Here is a 21,907-nt window from a genome sequence, read left to right on the forward strand (position 1 = left end):
ATTGTTAGTAGGAAAGACAAGCAGCTATTTGGGAAGTTTAGTTTTCGATACTTCTTACAAATCAATCCGACAAATAGCGAAGTATATCTAATAGTACATGCCCATACTATGCAAGTTTGCACCATTAAGAATGGTATTTTTGATCGACCCAACCTATTGGGTTTGTAGGTCATTTATGGGTCAACTAATATCGACCCATTAGCAGGTCAGGTCGTGGCTCCTCAATCCATCAAGTTAAGAAAGAATATATTATATTGATTTTAATTATAATATATATCTTTTTAAATGGTGGATTTGCAAGGTGAATATGAGACATTGGATCGATGATCCAATGATGCAAAACAAAATGGAGTGGGAGGTTTTAGCTCAGCCCTAGTTTCCTTGAAACTTGAATTAGTATGTAATACTTGCTAGAAATTTATGATTTATATTATTTATATTTCTATTTTGTTTACTTTGACACATTATATGATTAGTTTTAAAACCATGAGGACAGACAAACGCATACAATGAGACGCCCAAAATTAGATTGGGCTTTGCCCAAGTAAAATGGGTTAATTGGTTCGTTGTGGCAGCCTCAAGTCAGGTTGGGTTGGGTACGGCTTAGGCCCCGTGGGCCATGGTATATGTCCTCAACCTGACTCAACCCAACTAGAATCACAAAATACCGTGTTCAATGATCTTTCATGATTCTGCGCATGTGGATACGATGTGCCAAGAAGATCAGATCCACTAAATACTTCTTATTTTATGCTATAAATCATAAGATTTGTTGGTGTTTCTTCTCATAATTGTTGGACACGTTTCTATGTGCCCCACATTATTAAGTGTTGACTATCTACTAAATATAGTTATATTTAAGGTATTTTTTATTTTTAGAAGAAAACTAACCAGATTTTGGTTATCAGGTAATAGGTAACGATTCCTAGTCTAGCCTATTTATAAGCCTGTGATATCCATCAGTTTTATAACTTTTATAGAGACAGATTAGAAGACTCCTTCTTCTTCTTATGTCTCACAAATATCATGGCTGCATATTATTATTGGCTAAGATAGTTTCCAACAATAATTCCTCACTCAAACTTGTGGAGTTTCCACCTAAAAGATCGGGGATATATGGAGTTTTGCAAGAGAATGCATCGTTTTTAGAGTAAAACATATTTACTTGAAGATGAACAGAGTAGCGGATTGGATGGTCTCTTTTGCGACTATTGGATGATCTCCCTTTCTTAAGATAAATTTTGATGGCAGTGTTGCTGAGAGAGGTGAGTGGAGAGTTGTGGGCTTTGTTATTAGAGACCACCACTTCAAGCTTGTGGTGGCTGGCGGGCGACAGATCTATGATACCTCTATCATTGGAGCATAGCTGAGGGCAGTATGGGAGGGCGTCTTCTACGCGAGGTATACTTTGGGTGCAGATTGCATCCACCTCAAGGGGGATTTGACTATTATGATCAAAGAAATTCGAGGACGGCACACTGCAAAGGACGGACAATTTCTGCTTCATGATATTCGAAGAATGGCAGTGGACTATGGCTCTTTCAGGGCACTCATATTTATTGGAAGATGAACACGGCAGCTGACTAGGTGGTCTTTTTCGCGACACATCACTCTTAGAGATTTTCTCTAGGTGAATCAGGCAGATATTTTCTGTTCTCTCCCTGAGTTGTTTTTTCTAATTTTGCTTACTGTACTCATATGCCTATGGTGCGAGGGTGGTGTAAAAAAAATAAAAAAATTTTTGCTACGGATGAGAAGCACGTGCGTGGGGTATTTTCGTCATTAGCCGCATCAATGGAGAGTTAGGGTTGTCGCCGTATAAATTTCGGGATGGCGAGGGAGAGGTTCCGCCGCCGACACCAAACTCGAATCCGTACGAATCGACGACATCTACCGAAAATGGTGATTTTCTTTCCCCGATCATTCTCCCGTCAATCTAAATTTCTATCTTCTTCTTCTTCTCCTATCTGTAAATTTTCCTCAATATGTTTCATTAGATCCATGAATTCTTCCATACCCGCCGGTAGACTTCAAACAAGTTGCATGTTTATTATTTTCCTGTAATTTTTTCAGCCTAAACAAATACATGAGATCAAAGACTTCCTTCTCACAGCGAGAAGAAAGGATGCTCGTTCCATCAAGATCAAGAGGAGCAAAGATGTTGTTAAGTTCAAAGTCCGATGTTCGAAATACCTCTACACGCTCTGCGTCTTCGACTCTGAAAAGGCTGATAAGTTGAAGCAATCACTTCCTCCAGGTCATTTGCTAAAACCCTATGATGACTATATGATTTTTTTTTTATTTTTTCATTGGATATACCGTGTACTCGTTTTTTTTTTGATTTGAGAAATCAAAGTTCATTGTTTTCCAATTTTGTGCCTTTGCTGTATTGTGGAAATTCATGAATTCTCTTAAATCATGGAATAATTTTTAATTTTGGATCTTCCTTATTTCAACAACTAGACACCTAAAAAAAAGATACTTAACTTTTAAAAAACCATAAAATAATGCTTTTGAGCTTCAAGACATTATTTAGCATTAGATGATTAGAAGCAGTATGAGATCGAAATATCCATCAAACGCATTTTTATATTTATATAGATATTTATATTGTTGATTTATGTGCAGACAAGCTTGCTTCTAAGAAGCAAATTCAAGATCATGACTAGCTTTGTGATTTAGATACTTCAATCACCACCTGACAGCAGGCCAGTTATCTGGAACCATGTGAGCAAAGTACATAGTAGAACACAGAGAGTATAAAGATTGTTTTTGTAAAACTAAATGATCATTTTGATCAACAGTGAATGAAATAGTGCAGATTTATCAGCGTTGATATTGTTGCATCAGTAGGACACTGAATCAATTGATCACTAAATATCCAATATCTCTCAAAATCTTTACAGACATAGATTTCTAACATCAAGGAAATCAATGCAGATTCCATGCAACCTGAGTTGGAGAAGTATGTTATCTACTGTGCCTAAAATGTCTTAATTTCGTGATACTTTATCTACAACTACAGCCAAAAGTCCGTCATTGAACTGATAAAGAATGATTTACTTTTTTCACAAGCAGATACAACAATTTACACCCTGTTTGGATACAAAGTGGAGGAGAGGAATGAAAGAAAAGAAACGAGAGAAGAGAATAGAGTAAGAAAACTTTCGATTGGGTAGAAGAGAAGGGAAGAGTAAAGATCCCTGGACATAAGAGAAAAAAGAGAATAGAAAGGGGAGTTTTGTTTCTCTCCGAATCTTTCTAATATTGGAGAGATTAAAAGAGGGGGAGGGGGAGGTTGGAGAGAAGCCACTTCTCTCCATTTCTTTTTTCTTTTCTCTCCTGGCTTGGCTATCGGAATGAGGAAAAATGAGTTTCTCTTCTCTTCTCTCATTAGATTTCCAACCAAATGAGGGAAAATTAATTTCTCTTTTCCTCTCTTATAACCAAACAAGAGATTTGTACTTTCTCTTCTCTTTTTCTCCTCTTTTTCTCCTCTCTTCTCTCCAATTCTCTCAATTGAAGCAGGGCAGTAATGGATGGAAGCTCTGAGAAATTTGAAACATAAATGTAAGCAATTTTTTCATGCCATCTGATGCAGTATAAATAACTAAAGCTAGTGGAAACATGTTCGCCTAATTATCAAGAAATCTGGCTTCTGTTTGCATATAGTTCCTACTCTTGGATAAGACACCAAGCAATTAAGTAGAATGAGTAGTTCTTAGAATTCACATTTTCCAGCTTTCAGTTCTCACACCATATACTTAGCACGAATGCTATGACAACTACCATGAGGTATGACAGCATCATGGGCTTCAACTCTAGCTTCTTTTGTTCTGTTGGCATGATCCTTACTCAAGCAATTCGTCAATAACAGATAGCAGACCTGGTGCCTGCATAATTTTCTATGTGTGCATTTTGAAGATTGTTTTTCCATGGCCTCTATATCATGTCTTCTTTCCAGATACAAGTGACCAAGGGTAGCTAATGTTTACTTTTAGAATTAGAATATGCCAGAATGTGGTCTGAGGAAAACCACGAAGAAATGTTGCTGTTAATTTATTTTATCTCAAGCTGAAGATGCATACCGTATTTCCATGTTGTTACATAGGTGAATATATCTGAATAAAGATTTTCTTGCCATTAGTCTGAATGCTCTCTTAATTCTTGAATGGAACATGATCTATAGGGGATTGAATGTGTTTTATTATTTTCTGTTTTCCAGGTCTCAGTGTCCAAGATCTGTGAGGATTGGAGGAGATAGCTCTTTAGACTGGGTTCTTTGTAGTGAAATCTTTAAAATGCTCTGGTTGTTGGAGGTGATTACCTATTTTAAAACAATGTGAGGAACTTGTGTTATGCAGAGAAGTTTTGTTAATTGTTGCTTTGGTGTTGCTAGGCCTTTGTTTCCCCAACTTATCCATGTCAATTTACCTGTCTCCAGTCTCATGTTCTATGATCTTGCCGGGCAAGTTTGGTGATAGTTTGCTTATTCCAATTTCTCTCTCACTCCAGTTAAAAGCTTTGTATTTTTTTTGCTACCATCACATCTGTGATTGTACAAGTGTATCTCCCAAGTTCAACGCCAAAATATGTAGTATCTTAACTCTGTATCTTATGATTGTGTCTCTGTGTGATGGTTAACTACATTTTCTTTGACTGCCACATATTGGTTAGTCATCTGCGGCAATCTGAATATGTCTATATTAATTATATCAGCAATATGATCTTTTTGTTGGATTATAATTAAAATTTATATATCTATTTTATTTGATTATATATTTTATTATTTATTATATAATTAAAATAGAGGTTCAATATGAGTTTTTTCATTTGTTATCTTAAAAAATCATTAAACTCTTATATTTATTATATGAATATTTAACAAATTGTTGTGAGAAAGAAAAAATTACACCCTACGTGTCGTGCCGATGGCAGATGATATGATAGTTAGCTACAATGCTACATTAAACCTGTATCTCGCAACATATCTATGCACCTAAACCTTAGAATTAAGTGTAGGTTTATGTTCATGAACTTTTTTCAGAAATCGAAAAGCGGCTAGATACATTTCATCCACCATCTTGGGCGGACCAGATTAAATGTCGTTGAAGAGGAGCTCTTTGTGGCAAAAATAAATTGGCGCGGGTAAACCAACGGCTTGGAGCCAATCATGTGCCCGAGCAATCCACTGGAGTATGTCGACCACGTGCTTTCCCCCACAGCTTCTCTTGGAAGCCTCGCCGCTTGCTAATTCTTGAATTGACCATCACACTCCTACCGCTATTCCCTCGTTCTTAACACAATAGCGATCAGCCCCGTAATTTCCCCGAAGGTAGCAGGGGCACTCTCGTCAGGAAAATATTCCAGGCGCGCGTGGATCTGAAATTTGAATCCTGCGGCGTCGGGGTTGCGGGCCAGCGAGCCGAGCGCCCGAGCCCGGAGCGGAGACGAATTCATTTGGAAAATAAAAATCCAAATCGCCCAACCCCGCCAAAGCCCTAGCTTTTAACGGTCGCCATTTCCCCGTCCTCCTTGATTTATAGATCAAAACCTTTTAATCGAGTCCTACTTCTCTCTCACTCTATCCTTGCGGATCTCGAATCTTTGGATCATTCCCTCTTTTCTTCCTCCTTAGAGGAAAAAGAGCAGGAGGATGACTTCCCTTCCTCCACCCTACTTGGAATCAGGATGCAGGCATCACACCTACAGCAGGAAGCAGAAATCTTTGGGCCTCTTGTGCTCCAAGTATTTTTTTTCCCCAAAAAATTTCCGTGATTTTTCTTTTATTTTTTTTGAATTTTCTTTTTTTTTTCCTGAATATTTTGAGGGTGGATTCTTGTAGATTCGTGAGCTTGTATGATCGGGTTGATGCGGAGTCGGTGAGTCTGGATGATGCCGCGAAGCGGCTGGGTGTCGAGAGGCGGCGGATCTATGATATAGTCAATGTCTTGGAGAGTGTGGGGGTGAGATCTGGATTTCTTTCTTATTTTTCTTGGAAAAAAGAAGACATCCTGATGCTATCTTCTGGTTTTCTTTTTGGTATTTAATCAAAAATTGCTTTTGATGTGGCTAGGTTCTTGCGAGGAAGGCCAAGAATCGTTATTCTTGGATAGGGTTTTCCGGGATCCCGAAGGCCCTGTTTGAACTCAAGGTTTATTTCATCTATGCCCCTATAATTTACCCCCTTCTTCCATTTTAGATTATTAGAAGCTGGTGCGCAATTCTTCATCTGGTTACCGTAAAATTTGAGTTTTTCTTCTTGATCTGCATTAGGAGGAGGCCGTAAAGGAAATGTCTCGCACTGATAGCCCGTGCGCGAAAGTAGGTCAAATTTTCTTTTCCTTTTTCGGTAATCCATAGCATCAAAAATTTAGATCGGCTATTGGTAATCCTCATGATTCTCATCGATCTATTTTCTTCTATTTGGGGAAAGAAGGTTTTGGAGGATGAGGAGGATGATAAATTATCAGATCAAACTGGAGATTTTGGTGACTACAAACTAAACCCAGCTGCCGTGGATGCTGCTTCATCTTTGTGTAGTGCTGCTTGCAGGGCCAGATCTGGTATGCTTCTATATATTCGTTTGATCTTCTCTTTTTAATATATAAATTCTATAAAAAATGTACTCTTGATCACAATTTTATCTAAGAAATGTTTTTGGATTACCTTTGAGATCTGATGACCTTACTCTGCATCTGATCTCATATGAATGGCAGTTACTGACAATAGAAGGGAGAAATCTCTGGGTCTTCTCACTCAGAATTTTGTTAAACTCTTCCTTACCACCGATGTAAGCCTACTACTGCCCTTACCCCAGATGTTCATAGAACTATAAGAATGTCTTCGTGCCTTGCTGTTCTCTTATTTCTCTAATTGACTAATAATTCGTTCTCTCAACAGGCAGACACGGTCTCGCTTGATGAGGCTGCAAGGCTGCTGCTTGGCGACGGCCGCAACTCATCTCAAATGAGAAGTAGTAAACCTTTCTCTTCTTGCTTTAACGTTTTTTTTCCACTTTAATTCCCCACTCTTCTAACTCCATTGACTGATTGTCTCATCTTAAGGTAACAATGCAGCTAAAGTCCGGCGTCTGTATGACATTGCAAATGTGCTTTGTTCCATGAATCTCCTTGAGAAGGTACTTCTTTGGGCTTCAACAAGTGTATTAGGAAAAATCAGGTAAAAAAGTGTAATCCTTATGTATTTCTCTTTGTTAAATGGGTTCGCAGACGCAGCAATTGGATACGAGGAAGCCAGCATTCCGATGGTTAGGAACCAAGGGGAAACCAAAGGCAGATAATGATGTTACAGTAACTATGCCCCCAAGTACAAAGCAATGGAACAAGAGAGCTTTTGGGACTGACATTACCAATGCGGATTATAAGAGGAGCAAGTTGAATCCCCCTGTTGATAAGAAACTCAGTAAAGCATGCTTGAGAATTGATGATTTGAAGGAATGCAATCTGACAGCACAGAAGCAATTACAGAACTCTCAGGGTGGCTATGTTTTTGGGCCTTTCCAGCCAGATGGAGCGTCGAAAGGAAGTGGTGATGTTGAGGAGAAAGGTGGAAACAAAGTTCAGGACTGGGAGAGCTTGGCCTCTTCCTTCAGACCACAGTATCACAACCAAGGTTTGCTCAACAATTCCTCAAAGATTTAAACTAAATTTGCTCCTTGCTTTTGCTCGCTCTGAATTCTGAAGCTTGGTTCATTTGTTACTGCTTGTTGCCGTTTTCTGATTAGATTCGTTTTTTCTCTATAAATAATAATAAGTTTTCTCAATAGAAGCTTATTATTTTGCTTGTTCTCTCGAGGGAAAAAATCTAGGGTGTTCTTTTATCTACGGTGTATTGTGCTGATCAAATTGGTTACATAACTAACTGCTGTTGGTTTTCTGTTCTTGATCTCAATTCAATTGTTATATTCTTCGACTTTTGTGTTCAACTGCATTCGCAATGGCTCTATTCTGCTAATAACTTTGCAATTGAACTATAGCACCTAGCCCGGCTAATAAGGAACTGGGCGTAGTTCACTTGACTGACCCAGATGTAAGAGTTGGAGTAGGAGACGAAAAAAAAGGATAGATCTATATTCAACTTGGAATAGGAGTCAAAAAAAAGGGATAGAACAATGTTTGATATGGAGCAGGAGATGGAAAAAAAGAGAGAGCCTTGTTCGACTTGTAGTAGGAGACAGACTCCTCTATCCTGATTTTCTATGGGAGCTAGAAAACCTAGCCTCTAATGTCTATTTAAAGATCCCTACAACCCCATTCATCTCACCACTGATAGGTTTTGCCGATCACCATGGCTAGACCATCGTTGATTCCTTCTTCTACTCCTTTTGACTTCCAATGATCTTAGCTCACAATGCTCATCGAAGATTTTAGTTAAGCGCTCGTCGAAGTCTTAGATTTTGAGAGGAATTTTTGTAATTATTTGGATCTATAGTTTGGTTTCGTTCGCAAGATAAGTAATGTAACCCTTTTTCTAGATTTATCCGCCAATTATATAATATTTATATCATTGAGATTTTAGTCATATTATTTGTGATTTATGAACTCAAAGCATAGTAAATATTTGTTGAAAATCTCTTATTGTGGAATATTAATTGATGCATGATTGAAGGTATTGATTGTACTATGGATTATGTTTAATTAAATTCGATATCGGATGGTTTTGCGTATTTTTTGATTTTGAGCATAAAATCGATTTATTGAAAGAGAGTTTGATTTAAGATGATTTCGCAGCCTGGCTATGTATCGACACCTCCGCTAGTGGGTGTTATGCACTGGTATATCGATATCATGCTAGTAGGGGTTATGCATTGGTATATCGATACTCCGCCAATGGGGGTCATATGTTCGACGCTACGAGTGAGAGTTAGGCCCCGTTTGGGAGAGCTTTTGGAGGGCCAAAAAGCACTTTCTGGCCTTCCAAAAGCACTTTTAGATGAAATAGGAATGTTTGGTAAAAATTTCGGAAAACTGTTTTAGCTTTTTTAGAAAGCTAAAAATAACTTTTTGGAAGAAGCTTCATTTTAGAGCTTTCCAAAAAAGCACTTTTAGGCTCCGTCGGGAAGCTGCTTTTTTACCAAAATATTCGTGATAAAATATAACAATTACACAAAATGTTCCTTTATAATTTTAAAAATTTACAAGGTAGAAAATTAATTTACACTAATAATTATAATATTTTATACCTTTATTATTGTATTATACTATAAATATAATTTTATATTACATAATATCATAATACATTAATATGTTATGTTAAATAATTTAATATTATGTTATATTATGAAAAACTAATTTATACTAATAATTATAATATTTTATACCTTTGTTATTGTATTATACTATAAATATAATATTATATTACATTATATCATAATGCATTGATATGTTATGTTAAATAATTTAATATTATATTAAATTATTATGCTATAGTGTACAATATTATATTATTATATTATAATAATATTAAATTACATTATAGTAATATTATACTATATCATATATTTATGTATTAATACATATTATATTTTTTATGCTCTATTGTATAATACTATGCAATGTCCTTTATGGTTATTTTGTCATATCAAAAGTACTTCCTCAGTTTCCAAGTACATGTTCAAGTGCTACAACACTTTAGAAATATAGTTACCAAATAGCAAACAACTTTTTATAAAAACTCTACTTCCAAAAGTTCTACTTCCAAAAGCTCTTCCAAACGGAGCTTTATACATTGGCATATTGATACCCTGCTGGTGGGGATTGTATGTTGGCATATTGCTATCCTACCAATGGAGATTATATGTTGGCACTTTAATTATTACTGAGCTCACATTCTGGCCTAGCCATATGGTATAAATATGGTCGTAGTTCATGGCTGTTGAGATGAATTTGAAGTTTTGCGAAAAAAATGATTTATGAACAAAATTTGAAATTTGAAATAACTGGATAATGTATAGATTTGGTTTTGAACTTATGTACTTTGCATGCCTAATTTCAGCATATTATTATTATTTTATTACTTAATTTATCTAGCTAGAATGTTCATTGCTTACCGAGTTGTCTAGCTCCTTATACCATTTCTTATTGTTTTTACATATATGAAGAATTAGTTTGACTTAGGAATTTATCATGGGGAGTGACTAGAGACAAGATTTTGACATATTTATTTATAATAGATTCTTGTTATAGTTGATGCAAGGTTTTAGAAAATTATTTGGTTTTGTGGGACACTTATTTTTGAATTAGTACTCTAGAATAATGTTTGAACATTATTATCTCAATTTATTCCGCCACTTATTTATGATGTTATGTTAAGATGCCTTGCATGCTCGTGGAGAGAGTTTTCTGTAAGTATGTGATGGTTGCCGTGAATCCTAGCTCGCGATCTCGGTTCGGGGGTGTGACATGAATATAACTCAGCACTCTTTTATTTCTGGAGCTTATAAATTTTCATACTCCAAAAATTGTGGTCCAAGTTCTAGGAACTTTAAAATAATATGCTAAATTGCCTCATCTTTTTTGTTAACACCCCTACTTTAAATATGAATTGAGTACAAATACATGTTTTTTCCTTTGGCTTTCATCTTGTCAATTGTTGTAACATCCTTTTTTTGTTAACTCGATCATCTCCGTGTCTTAAGTGGGTCTTGATGCTGTAGTCATGCAGCTCATTCTCCAATTCTTCTTGGGTCACAGGGCTTTCCTCCAAAGAAAAACCTAATCTTAAGATTTTTTGGGGCAAAAAAAAAAGAAAGTAGAGATTGATCGCTGTCATGATAGGTGCATGGACTAACATTGAGGAGCTGTCTTCGATGAAACATCTTTCGGTGTTATGCTACTCTTGACAGTAATCTGATTCTGATGTCATTAACTCTTCTCCTACTTACACATAGAGTACATGCACTAGGCTTTAACCCCTTTTATCTCATCAAAAGAGTAACTATAATTATGATGTTATTTTATTTAATATATTGCATCCATGTTTTAATCCTTTTATATATATTGAACCTCTATGGTATGTTTATAGTCTCAGTCTCACCCACTAAATCAATAACATTTCATTCCCACGCTGTCTTCTTAAAATTTCTTGTGCAAATGTAGCTTTTGGTAGTATTTAGTGAATGAATGAATTAAGGGAGTGTTTGATATGGGGTGAACATCCCAAGATAAGGGTGATATAGGTGAAGGCGGTGAGATCACCACGTTTGGTTGCACCACGGTGATCCTATGTAGTAGTGATTCCAAATCACCTCCATTCCTCAAATCACCACCAAACCCAATGATGAGATACTCGTTCTTGAGGTCGGAAATCCAAGATCACCTCAGAGCAGTGATTTTGGGCTGAAAGTTGAGGACAAAAGTATCCTTTAGTCCAGCAGAAAAAATTGATATATCAATATACCGTTAATATATTATATTAATATTATATATGTATTACATTATATTGATATTATATATATTATATTTATGATATATATTGTATTATAATATATTATTAATCATATTATTGTCAAATTATTATTCAATGATAATTTTAAATTATAGTGGAAATATATTATTGTATTTTATATTTATATAATGAAAGTATTCAATATATTACTTCTATTTGCCTTCTTGTCCTAATCAAAATTTTGGGTTACAAAATGCCACCTAAATTACATCTGATTCATTTGATGCTTGCTTCTTTCTTGGATGGTTAAGAGCTCCTATTTGGTCTCAACTGAATAGAAGGATACTGAAGGTTTGAATTTTTCCCCCGAGATTTCTCATTAATGAAACAAAATCACCTTTTTAACCGTCTCTTTGGAGCATAAGAGTTTTAACTCTTTCTTCAAGGAGAATCTTCCTTTACTAGCTTTTCAAATTGTCTGCTTATTTAGATTAGTTATGAGAAGCTTTCTTCTTTATTATGAGCTAACGTGGAAAAAACTAAATATGAAAAAAAAAGCATGGTCCTGTGGGCGCAATTACAAAGAACAGAATGGTCAAATAAAGGTCTTGACATTCGTTTAGTTTGTGTACTCAACATAGGGTGAAGCCTATAATCTGCTATTCAGACTTTTCACCATTTCTTATTGCAAATGCAATGTTCTAAAAATTCAGATGATAGAAACATTTCATATAGGGATTGCATTAGTCTGATCATTTGTCGTATGCTTCTTCTCCTGCAGCACTGAGTGAACTTTTTGGACATTACATGGAGGCATGGAAGTTGTGGTACGTAGAAGTTGCTCAAGGTAGCAGGAACCTACAGCAGCCATGCAAGTCAGTCATTAACCAACTTCTGTAAAACAATCACGACCCATGCTGCTATGTCCATGCTTACATAACCCATTCATCTGTAGAAGGATTTTAGTTTCATGAGTACAACTTGCGGGAGATGGCGTTGGGTTTTATTGTATTCTCTCAGTACAGGCCCCAGAAAGCTGTCACTTCAACCTATGTACAGTGCTTTATTGATTGGTCTGCTTCTTGATTATGTCAGCGTGCTATTGTAACTTAATCAAACTTAATTCTTACATTTGACTAGCTGCCAGATTCTTTTCTTTCTTTCTATTTTTTTCCTCATTTTTTTGCCGTTGGTGCTATATTTGAAGGATCAGATACATACAGTTTGGAGATACTATTGTTAAACAAGAGATACATCAGGAGACTGAAATTTCGTAGCTCAGTTAATCGAACATCTGGTGGGCATTAATTAGAATTTAGTGTTCCATCTACTTTGATTTGGATATTATCTCTCTTGCAGTATTTCTTTGAAAGGCCTCTAAAACTCGAGATTCGTGAACTGACTGACGTAGCATGCTTTGGAGGGCTCTCTTTATGATCTGTAATGGAGATGTGCCTCTAAAGTTTATTCGTCAGCTGGTACAAAGCAATGCAATCATGAGATGTAAGTAACAGATTATCCTATATCTTATTCTCCGTTACCTGAGATTAATTACATCCATAAAGAATAATAACAGCTTAGTTCTGAATTACTGACATTGCGCTTCTGAACAAAACCTATATCACTGTCATTGTAAATATAAGATTGCTTTGCAGCAAAAAACTTAGATAAATTTTTATTTGTTAGCTTCTACAATGCAATGCAATCATGAGATGGAAGTAACAAATTATTCTATTTTATTCTCCGTTACATGAAATCAGCTACATACATAAAAGAATAACCAGGGATTGCTTTTCAGCAAAAACTTAAATACAGGATGAACATACGGCCAAGCTTGTATACCTGCAAAATGCCACTCCTCCGACCAGTTGATAGGATCACGACCATTCCAGTTACCTTCCTTACACGTGCTCCGCGGTAAGACTAGTAGTACCAAATCCCCCCTCTTTTTTTGCTGAAACATACCAAACCCCCCTCTTTTTTTGCTGAAATATACCAAACCCCCCTCTTTTTTTGCTGAAATATACCAAACCCCCCTCTTGGCCCGCATCATCGACCTCCTCTTCTCGGTTCTCCCTCCTCCCCTTTTCCCATCTCAGACACTCTCGCACCGTGGTAATCAACATGGCCGTCAGTCGCCTCGCCTCCTCCACCTCCACCGTCTCCAAGCTCCTCCTCCGCCCCCTCTCCGCCCCGCCCTTCTCCCGATCCTTCTCCGAGGCCGCCGCCGGAGACGACCAAACCGTCCTCACCATCGAGACGAGCGTGCCCTTCACCGGCCACAAGATTGATCCCCCCTCCCGCTCCGTCGAGGCCACCCCGAAGGAGCTCTTTTCCTTCTTCCGGGACATGGCCGTGATGCGCCGCATGGAGATCGCTGCCGACTCCCTCTACAAGGCCAAGCTCATCCGTGGCTTCTGCCACCTCTACGACGGTCAGGAGGCCGTCGCCGTTGGCATGGAAGCCGCCATCACCAAGCGCGACTGCATCATCACCGCCTACCGCGACCACTGCATCTTCCTCGGCCGCGGCGGCAAGCTCGTCGAAGCCTTCTCGGAGCTCATGGGACGCCGCACCGGCTGCTCCAAGGGCAAGGGTGGCTCCATGCACTTCTACAAGAAGGAGGCCGGATTCTACGGCGGCCACGGCATCGTCGGAGCCCAGGTCCCCCTTGGCTGCGGCCTGGCCTTTGCCCAGAAATACTCCAAGGACGAGACCGTGACCTTTGCTCTGTATGGTGATGGGGCCGCCAACCAGGGGCAGCTCTTCGAGGCCCTCAACATCTCGGCGCTCTGGGATTTGCCGGTTATCCTGGTCTGCGAGAACAACCACTGTGAGTGGTAAAAGGAAATACAATATGTATTCAAGTTAGCTTTTTTATTTTTGTCAGTTCTGGTGCTCATTGTTTTCTTTCTTGCTTGCTTGCTTTTTTTTTTTTTTCAACCTTCCAGATGGTATGGGGACTGCCGAATGGAGGGCTTCGAAGAGTCCCGCATACTACAAGCGTGGTGACTATGTTCCTGGTCTGAAGGTTAAGAACGAAAATTTAAGATTTTTCTGTCATATTTTCATCTGAAAGTTAATGCATTTAATGTTTATCTAAAGGTTATTGGTATCTGTTCTGGTTTTCTATTCTCATCATGCTAATCTTATGCTCTTACTAGCACCTCGGATTTTATTCGCGTATCCATCTTTCCTGTCTATCTATATACGTATGTGTTGGTCACTGAAAAATCTTGTTCAACTTGCTATGTCGGGTGACAAGTCATTTTGGTGCTTCTGCTGAGGCTCTGTTGTTTCACTATCTTCTATTACAGATAAGTAAAGAGGGTGGTTCGAGAATTCCTATTGCAAATGGGGGGTTGACCATGGAGAGTAACAATAGGGATGACATAAGAGGAGAATAATATTGTTCACATTGGTCATCGATTCAAATTTGACAGTTGTTAGGACTTTGGGGTTGAAAGGGAAGGGAATGATGGAGAAAAGAATGACTGATGGAGATAAAGATAGGCACTGGTTATATGAGGTGATCGGGTTTACCCTCGTTGTTAATACTTGAACTTTGCTAGGAGTATGAAGCATGTGTCTCATGCTTAAAAGTTTATATAATAGAGACCTGCCTTGCCTTGCGGTAAAGAGAAATTTGGTCTGAGATTGAGGCATAGTAGAAATTCTCGCTTGTTGTAACATCAAGGATGGCTGTAATGCTCTGGTCCATGGTTCCCCGTATCAATCCGAACTGGATAGTATAGGAAGTACTATACCGTATTGGATTATTGATACTGAATTGGATGGTACGGAACGTACCGTTCTCCACCGGTTGAATACGGATAACCCGGTACGGAAGGCGTACCAACGCTCAGGTATGTCGAAAGACTCCGTACCTTACCGTACCGATATAGTATTAGTGTGGCATCAGTACCGGTCCGGTATCAAGACGGCGAATCTTTCTCTGGTACATACTAATTTATATGTTTTCTAGATATGATTTTTCTCATACTGCAGTATCAAGGATGTAGATTAATTTATGGTCCATTACTGGTTTAGGTGTTCTCTACCTATGATTTTTCTCCTGCTTGGATGTTGCGATCACTTATACTATAAAATCTTAACTGATTATTGAAGTGCTATAAACATGTCTTTTACCAGTAAGTCTTTCAGAGGAGGACAGAGATCATCAAAAATGACAACCACTCCATTTGACAATTCACCAATATGCACTACTGTTTCTTTGTATATTATCTACTAGGCATCTCACAGACTTATTAATAAAGACTTGTTTGGGCACGCTCTTTCACTATGTGCTGGGCCAACTCTTGGCTTATGAGTTATCATGAGTTTGAAGGAGCTGTTAGATTCATTGTAAGTCATACTGTGTATGTGTATTTACTCTAATAGTCATTTATATTGTGTATTACATCAAATATAAAAGGGGGGACTCTGAAAGTGCTGTCAGGCTAGCAAGGTACTCAGATAGGGAGAGGAAGATGAAGGGGAAGCTTGACTGAGCTAGTGTAAGAAAGCAAGTGCTAGTAGAAGGCTAATTTTTCACTTTTTCTTACTTCCCATAGGTCTTGTATTAGTGTATATTGATTATCAGCCTTCAGCCACTGACAGTAGATCTGTTTGAGAGACTTTTGCTGCAAGGCACAAAGTATGCTCATATACTTGTATATTGTCCACCCTACTATTGAACATAGTGCTTATTGTATTTCTCTGCTCAAAGGACGGGAGGACTGATGTCAAGGCTATTTGTCAAATATGATTAATGTTTCCCTGCAAGTTGCATTTGCACAAATGATAGAGATTTGACATCAAGGACTCTCTTTTAGGTGCAAAAGTTGTCTACCTTAAAGGCTTTACAGCAGCATGTATTCTTGAATAGATGCTTTAGCTATTCCAGCTATCCAGGTTGCCTAATCTTTGGATAGTTACTTTAATGCAACAACATCATTTCTGAAAAGTTCTACTCCACTTCCTTTTAGTTTGTCAATAGTAGTTTTCCTTCAAGGCTTTACAGTGGTGTCTATCTTGAAAAGAAGTATCAACTATTTTTTGCAGTTACCTAATTGTAATGACATGACTTTCTCATACGTCATTCTCTGTTAGGTTCCAGGAACCGTAAAATAGAGGTCATGCAATTAGATTAAATTAATTTTCATCTCTTGACCATTACATCCTTGAAGTTCCTAAAGATAGCCTCTTGTTCATTGCCTGTCAATTTATTTTCCTACTTTTGGATATTAGGAGGAAGTTATGTTCAACTTCATATTGTTTGACATAATCATCAACATGATGTGCAATGAAACAACAGCTGTTACTAGTTCATAGGAAATAAACTTGCATACGGGCAAATAGTGAAGTACATTGTGCAAATTATGCTTTTCTTTCCTGAAAAGACTCAATGCAATAAATGCTTGTTAGGTTGTATCAATCCGATAGTGCTTTGGACTTCATATTTTGTGTGACAAATTGAAGTGTCTATTGTTGACAAGTGATTTTTGTCATTGAAAAGTGCTTTTTCCTAGAGGACTGTCTAAGAAAGTTCAATTGTTTCAGATGGCTTGTATACTCTTCATGCTAACTTCTAACTCACAGTGATGTAGTGTTGCTGAATGAACAGCTTCAAATTTCCATGCCATTACATAAGATGTGTGGCTTATGTGTAAATACATATACAGAGAACATCTATATGATTTCGTGTGTCTATATTTCTTGTTTGAGAAAATGTGGATATGCTTTGTTACTATTTTCTACTGTGCATTAAGGAACAACCCTTTTTGCTGAAATCTTCTTGTGCAAGAGAAGGTGCTTAGATCTACTATTCGTGCCCTTTTGTTTTACTTTTGCTTTCTTAATTCACTTTTAACAAACACCAACAATCCCATAGTTTGGTGGCTTGATATTTGAAGTCCTTTCATTTTTGCCCTTTAAGAAACCCTGTTTTAAGTAACTTACAAGAAAAACCATGTAAACAACAAAGATATGTACAAAGACCTGAAATTCATATTGTTTGGTTATCTGTTATCACTAAAAAATATTAAGCTAGCCAATTTTGTACGCTTTTACAAAAAACATTACACTAAATTAATAAGTTGATGTGCACTTTAAATTTTATGCTTATATTTCACTTCTACAAGAATATAAAGCAAATCGTTCGAGCAATTACTTTGTTGCTTTTCTTGTGCATGTGATAAAGACCAGTTTGATCAGAGTGAGCAAAATTTGCTTGCAATTTTAGTTTTATATGCTAATATGATTTTGTCTTTAATAGTGTGGTTCATCATATAGATTCTCCTGTAAATTACACAATGTAGATATTGATTCTTAGTCATCAAGTACGTATGCTTGTCAGTGATGTTCATCATTTTTGTTCTTTTGCTAAACAGGTTGATGGAATGGATGTTCTTGCTGTGAAGCAAGCATGCAAATTTGCTAAGGAACATGCTCTGAAGAATGGACCCATTGTGAGTGCCTAAGCAGTCGCTAGTTTTATTCATGCTTCATTTTTCCTTGCCATCTGCCTTGATACTCATTCATATGTGGAATAAGAAGTTGGCTGTTGCATGTGTTCCTATTGTTCCAAAAAGTACTAGAATACTTGATTTTAGGCTGCACTATTGTTTGTCAAAAATGATGAGTTGACTACCACAAATTAAAGTTATGAAAAAAGACTACGATAAAATAAATTCATGAAAAAAGACTACCACAAATTAATAGTTAGCAGCCATGAAGTTCTTTGATGCATGACTAGTGCACCTTCAACTTGTATCTGGATTAGATTTGTTCCACCTTGTCATGATACATGAGCCAATCTGCTAATTTAGGTTTTGCTTTTAAATGATAAAACATAATATTAATTATCTTGAAGAGATGGAATTTATTATGAGCAATATAATATTCTTGTATGAGATTACCCTTCTAATGCAAGCTTAATTTTACTTTTTTCTTTTTTTTTTTGAGGAAACTTAAGTTTAGTTGTTACACTTGAAGTAATGAAAAGGAAAGAGTGGAAACATAAAAATGATGATTTACATACTGGCAAAAGCACGTGTAAGATAATCTATCTGTCCTCTTAAATTTGTTAATTGAATGTTGATAATTGTTTACACAGATTCTTCCTGTGGATCTCTTTACACTGGTGACATAATTGTTTAACCTGTTACACTCTGTTAATTCTCAAACATGTTGTCTCCATGATATACGATGGTCATTTTACAGTACTCTTTTTTATCATTATCAACACTTTACTTTCAATACAGAATTCTATGAATGCTAGCACACTCACATTTCCCCCATGCTTGGTTATGTTTGGTTTATTTGAAACTTCTCCTTTGCATTTTGATTAGAAACTTAAAGGATTGCCATTGGTGGGTATTCAAAAGAGTTGCATATTTGACGTCTTGTTTTCTATACTTACCGCATCATTTGCTCTTAAGTTTTTCATCGGATGAGAAAATCAATTGGTGCACTGATATATAGTTCTTCTTATGATTGTTTTTCAGATTCTTGAAATGGACACCTACAGGTACCATGGGCATTCGATGTCTGATCCTGGGAGCACATACCGTACTCGTGATGAGATCTCTGGCATAAGACAGGTTGGTTGATTGCAAGCAGTAACTAGTAATTGCTATATTCATACAAATTCACTTTTAAGAAGGCTAATTGTGGTATGCCATACAAATTCCCAGGAGCGTGATCCGATTGAAAGAGTCAGAAAGTTGATTTTAACCCACGAGATAGCATCTGCCTCTGAACTCAAGGTATTATTAATTTAATATAATGAGTTACATGTTGTTCCAGAATCAATTAAAACTTCATCTTTAGATGTATCATAACTCAGCACAAAGATTATTTGCATCACTGTGACAAGCGAGTTCGACGTATTTCCTCTGACCATTTTATTATGTGTAGGATATCGAGAAAGAAATCAGAAAAAAAGTAGATGAAGCCATTGCACAAGCCAAGGTTACAAGTGCACTGATATTTATTATTTTCAACTTGTCATTACGTCTTGCTCGTTAAGCTCATCAAGCTTATGGTCTTAACAATTTGTCTTATTCACCATTTGCAGGAAAGCCCTATGCCCGATCCATCTGAGATCTTTTCAGATGTATATGTAAAGGGTTATGGCACGGAGGTAAAAGAATTTCCACAAATTCTCTATTCATCTTTTTCCACTTTTTTCCTTAAAAAATCTTTTATTTTTCTATCCATTCTCATCATCTTTTTCTACTTTTTTTCCTTAAAAGAAAATCTTTTTCAAGAAGAATTTGATAGTTTCTTTTCTTACTCTTGAAAAAAAAATGAGGCTTTGGGACATGACTTGCATATTATTTTTGGTCAATCAGGGAAAGCTCTCTCTCTCTCTCTCTCTTCCTCTCTCTTCCTTAATGCTGTCATGATGATTTTCAAGCCTTCATGTTTTTCGTGGATCTGAATTTGTACTGAAGTTTATTAGAAGAACAGAAGTGCAGTACGATTATACTAATCGTTTAGATCTCACATTATTGTATTTGTATGTCCAGTATTGCTAAGAACGAATCTGTGCATCCAAGCACCCACCTACCGCCTAGTCTGTCAAGTGGTTCTCTGTCTTGGGCTACCTAGGCAGTTTGACAGCCTTGTTGAAAAACTTAATATAAGTTATCTAGTTCTTCCTCATGTGAGACTCTAGACCTTCCTTTTAGGGTCCTCTCGGATTGTCTCAGCACATAGATGAATTAGTACAGGCCTTTTCCTTTAAGGTAACTTCCGGCACCAAGCTTGTTCTGCGGTCATTGTGATTGAAAATTAAGTTTTGTATATCTTGTGCTGTTTTATATTGGTGCTGAGGATATATATATATTTTCCTTTCTTATTACTAGAAAAAAGAAAAGCAGCTTTGGAACATGACATGCATATTGTTTTTGGTCAATCAGGGAAGGATCTTCCCTCCCTCTGTTGTTACTATTGTAGTTTAGAGCATGGCGTTTGAAATGTATTAATTCCTAATGCTTCCGTGATGATTTTCAAGCCTTCATGATTGTCATAAAGCCCCAATTTTTTACTGAAGTATATTAGAAGAATAGAAGTGTGGTCCAATTATACTAACAGTTTAGATATTATGTCGTTGTATATTGCCCAGTATAGCTAAGAAAGTGAATCTGTTCATCCAAGGACCCACCTTGCTGCGTAGGCTGTTCAAAGGATCTGTTTTGGGTTGCCTAGGCAGTTGGACAGCCTTGTGGAAAACTTATAGTATAAACATTCTAGCTCTTCCTCGTGTGAGATTCTAGACCTTCCATTTGTGGTCCTCTCGTATTGTATTAGCACATACATGGATCAGTAGAAGCCTTCTCCTGTAAGGTAGCTTCCAGCAACAAGCTTGTTATGTGGTCATTGTGCTTGGGAATTAAGTTTTGCATACCTTGTTCTGCTGTAGTAGTTTTGTAAATTTTGGCTGCCTGGAGGTTTTCCTTTTAGGCTGAACTAGTATGAGGTAATGGGTTGGGACGTTGGGAGGGAAAGCAGTAAATTTTGTTGCTGCATTATGCATACTACTATTAGTATGCTATGACTGAGCTGAATTTGTAATATTTCAGTATGCATACAACTATTGGTATGCCATGACCGAGCTGAATTTGCAATATTTCAGGTATTTGGTGCAGATAGGAAGGAGGTGAAAGCTGTTCTTCCATGAAGTGAACAGCAATAAATCTTGGAGATGTTTAGAAAAAATAAAGGTGGAATGTTAAGATTCTAATAATCATAGCGTTCTCCACTATTCAAATTTGTATAGAAAAACTCCTCTTTAAATATGGCATCTCTGTTTTGTATTTCATAAGAGCACCAGATTTTTTGTTTTTCTAGATGCCATCACTGGCAAAGATATGGTGTGCTAAAAATTATGGGGATAAAATTGGCAGCATTGCATAATAATTATATTTTTATGGCATGCCTGAAAGATTTATGTCTGCAGAATGACTTATGTTCTTGGAGATGTTTTCAAAGAATTCCACTTATCGATTCCTATCTCCTGCAGATTAAGCACATCCCTGTGGGTGCTATGTTTCTAATATAGTTACTCTTGCTTATTAATATCTGGTTTGATATCTAGAACCTTTGCTTATTAGTCTCGGGATCATGGTGCCGCCTCATCACATTTTCATCATTGCCATGCAAGGTGATGGTTATAATCTATTATTGCATGTGTATTTCAATATAAAACCTTGCAGGTATTTCATTGTTAACAGATGCAAGCATACCTAGGACTTGGCTCTCAGAATGGATTAATGATGAAATAGCTTAGGCTTGCATATTGGAATGCTTGTGTAGATTATTCCACATGACACCTGGTGCTTTTCCTAGCAACTGGTGTCCTTGCTTTAGCACAGACAATTGAACAGAGGTTAGTGAACAGTCCCTCTGTGGAAAAATATCTTACAGGTAGAAAACGTCCTTTCGGATAAACGGTTGGTGCATGCTCAGTTGCTCATGCGCCGAGGACAAG

The 21,907-nt window shown here is 37.1% G+C and overlaps 3 protein-coding genes and 1 long non-coding RNA gene across 4 annotated transcripts; all 4 read left to right on the plus strand.

Annotated features, from left to right (window-relative positions):
- Nucleotides 1-1,776: 1,776 nt before the first annotated feature.
- Nucleotides 1,777-4,618, plus strand: LOC103710002 (60S ribosomal protein L38). The gene is made up of 3 exons (XM_008795560.4): nucleotides 1,777-1,902; nucleotides 2,074-2,257; nucleotides 4,226-4,618. Exons 1-3 carry the CDS (start codon nucleotides 1,831-1,833, stop codon nucleotides 4,246-4,248), a joined length of 279 nt encoding a protein of 92 aa, XP_008793782.2. The 5' UTR covers nucleotides 1,777-1,830; the 3' UTR covers nucleotides 4,249-4,618.
- On the plus strand, nucleotides 2,266-4,063 carry LOC120111330. Its single transcript, XR_005512511.1, has 2 exons — nucleotides 2,266-2,965; nucleotides 3,079-4,063. It is a non-coding gene; the product is annotated as an uncharacterized LOC120111330 (long non-coding RNA).
- A 276-nt stretch (nucleotides 4,619-4,894) lies between the features above and the next one.
- LOC103710001 (E2F transcription factor-like E2FE) lies at nucleotides 4,895-12,736 on the plus strand. Its single transcript, XM_008795559.4, has 10 exons — nucleotides 4,895-5,748; nucleotides 5,846-5,966; nucleotides 6,077-6,154; nucleotides 6,277-6,324; nucleotides 6,440-6,566; nucleotides 6,720-6,793; nucleotides 6,904-6,976; nucleotides 7,068-7,141; nucleotides 7,233-7,635; nucleotides 12,191-12,736. The coding sequence occupies exons 1-10, from the start codon at nucleotides 5,657-5,659 to the stop codon at nucleotides 12,307-12,309; spliced, it is 1,209 nt and encodes a 402-aa protein (XP_008793781.1). The 5' UTR covers nucleotides 4,895-5,656; the 3' UTR covers nucleotides 12,310-12,736.
- A 681-nt stretch (nucleotides 12,737-13,417) lies between these two features.
- On the plus strand, nucleotides 13,418-21,363 carry LOC103710000 (pyruvate dehydrogenase E1 component subunit alpha, mitochondrial-like). Its single transcript, XM_008795556.4, has 8 exons — nucleotides 13,418-14,242; nucleotides 14,361-14,440; nucleotides 17,802-17,879; nucleotides 18,918-19,013; nucleotides 19,107-19,178; nucleotides 19,330-19,383; nucleotides 19,490-19,555; nucleotides 21,053-21,363. Exons 1-8 carry the CDS (start codon nucleotides 13,534-13,536, stop codon nucleotides 21,095-21,097), a joined length of 1,200 nt encoding a protein of 399 aa, XP_008793778.1. The 5' UTR covers nucleotides 13,418-13,533; the 3' UTR covers nucleotides 21,098-21,363.
- The last annotated feature ends 544 nt before the right edge of the window (nucleotides 21,364-21,907 follow it).

The sequence above is a fragment of the Phoenix dactylifera genome, chromosome 7 (assembly GCF_009389715.1).
Source record: "Phoenix dactylifera cultivar Barhee BC4 chromosome 7, palm_55x_up_171113_PBpolish2nd_filt_p, whole genome shotgun sequence".
NCBI lineage: Eukaryota > Viridiplantae > Streptophyta > Magnoliopsida > Arecales > Arecaceae > Phoenix > Phoenix dactylifera.

Coding starts and splice junctions, on each gene's coding strand:
- LOC103710002 (XM_008795560.4), top strand. CDS start 1,831: ATGGCGAGGGAGAGGTTCCGCCGCCGACACCAAACTCGAATCCGTACG. Junction 1,903..2,073: donor GACGACATCTACCGAAAATG/GTGATTTTCTTT, acceptor TAATTTTTTCAG/CCTAAACAAATACATGAGAT. Junction 2,258..4,225: donor GAAGCAATCACTTCCTCCAG/GTCATTTGCTAA, acceptor TCTGTTTTCCAG/GTCTCAGTGTCCAAGATCTG.
- LOC103710001 (XM_008795559.4), top strand. CDS start 5,657: ATGACTTCCCTTCCTCCACCCTACTTGGAATCAGGATGCAGGCATCAC. Junction 5,749..5,845: donor TTGGGCCTCTTGTGCTCCAA/GTATTTTTTTTC, acceptor GGATTCTTGTAG/ATTCGTGAGCTTGTATGATC. Junction 7,636..12,190: donor ACCACAGTATCACAACCAAG/GTTTGCTCAACA, acceptor CTTCTCCTGCAG/CACTGAGTGAACTTTTTGGA.
- LOC103710000 (XM_008795556.4), top strand. CDS start 13,534: ATGGCCGTCAGTCGCCTCGCCTCCTCCACCTCCACCGTCTCCAAGCTC. Junction 17,880..18,917: donor CTCTGAAGAATGGACCCATT/GTGAGTGCCTAA, acceptor ATTGTTTTTCAG/ATTCTTGAAATGGACACCTA. Junction 19,179..19,329: donor CATCTGCCTCTGAACTCAAG/GTATTATTAATT, acceptor TATTATGTGTAG/GATATCGAGAAAGAAATCAG.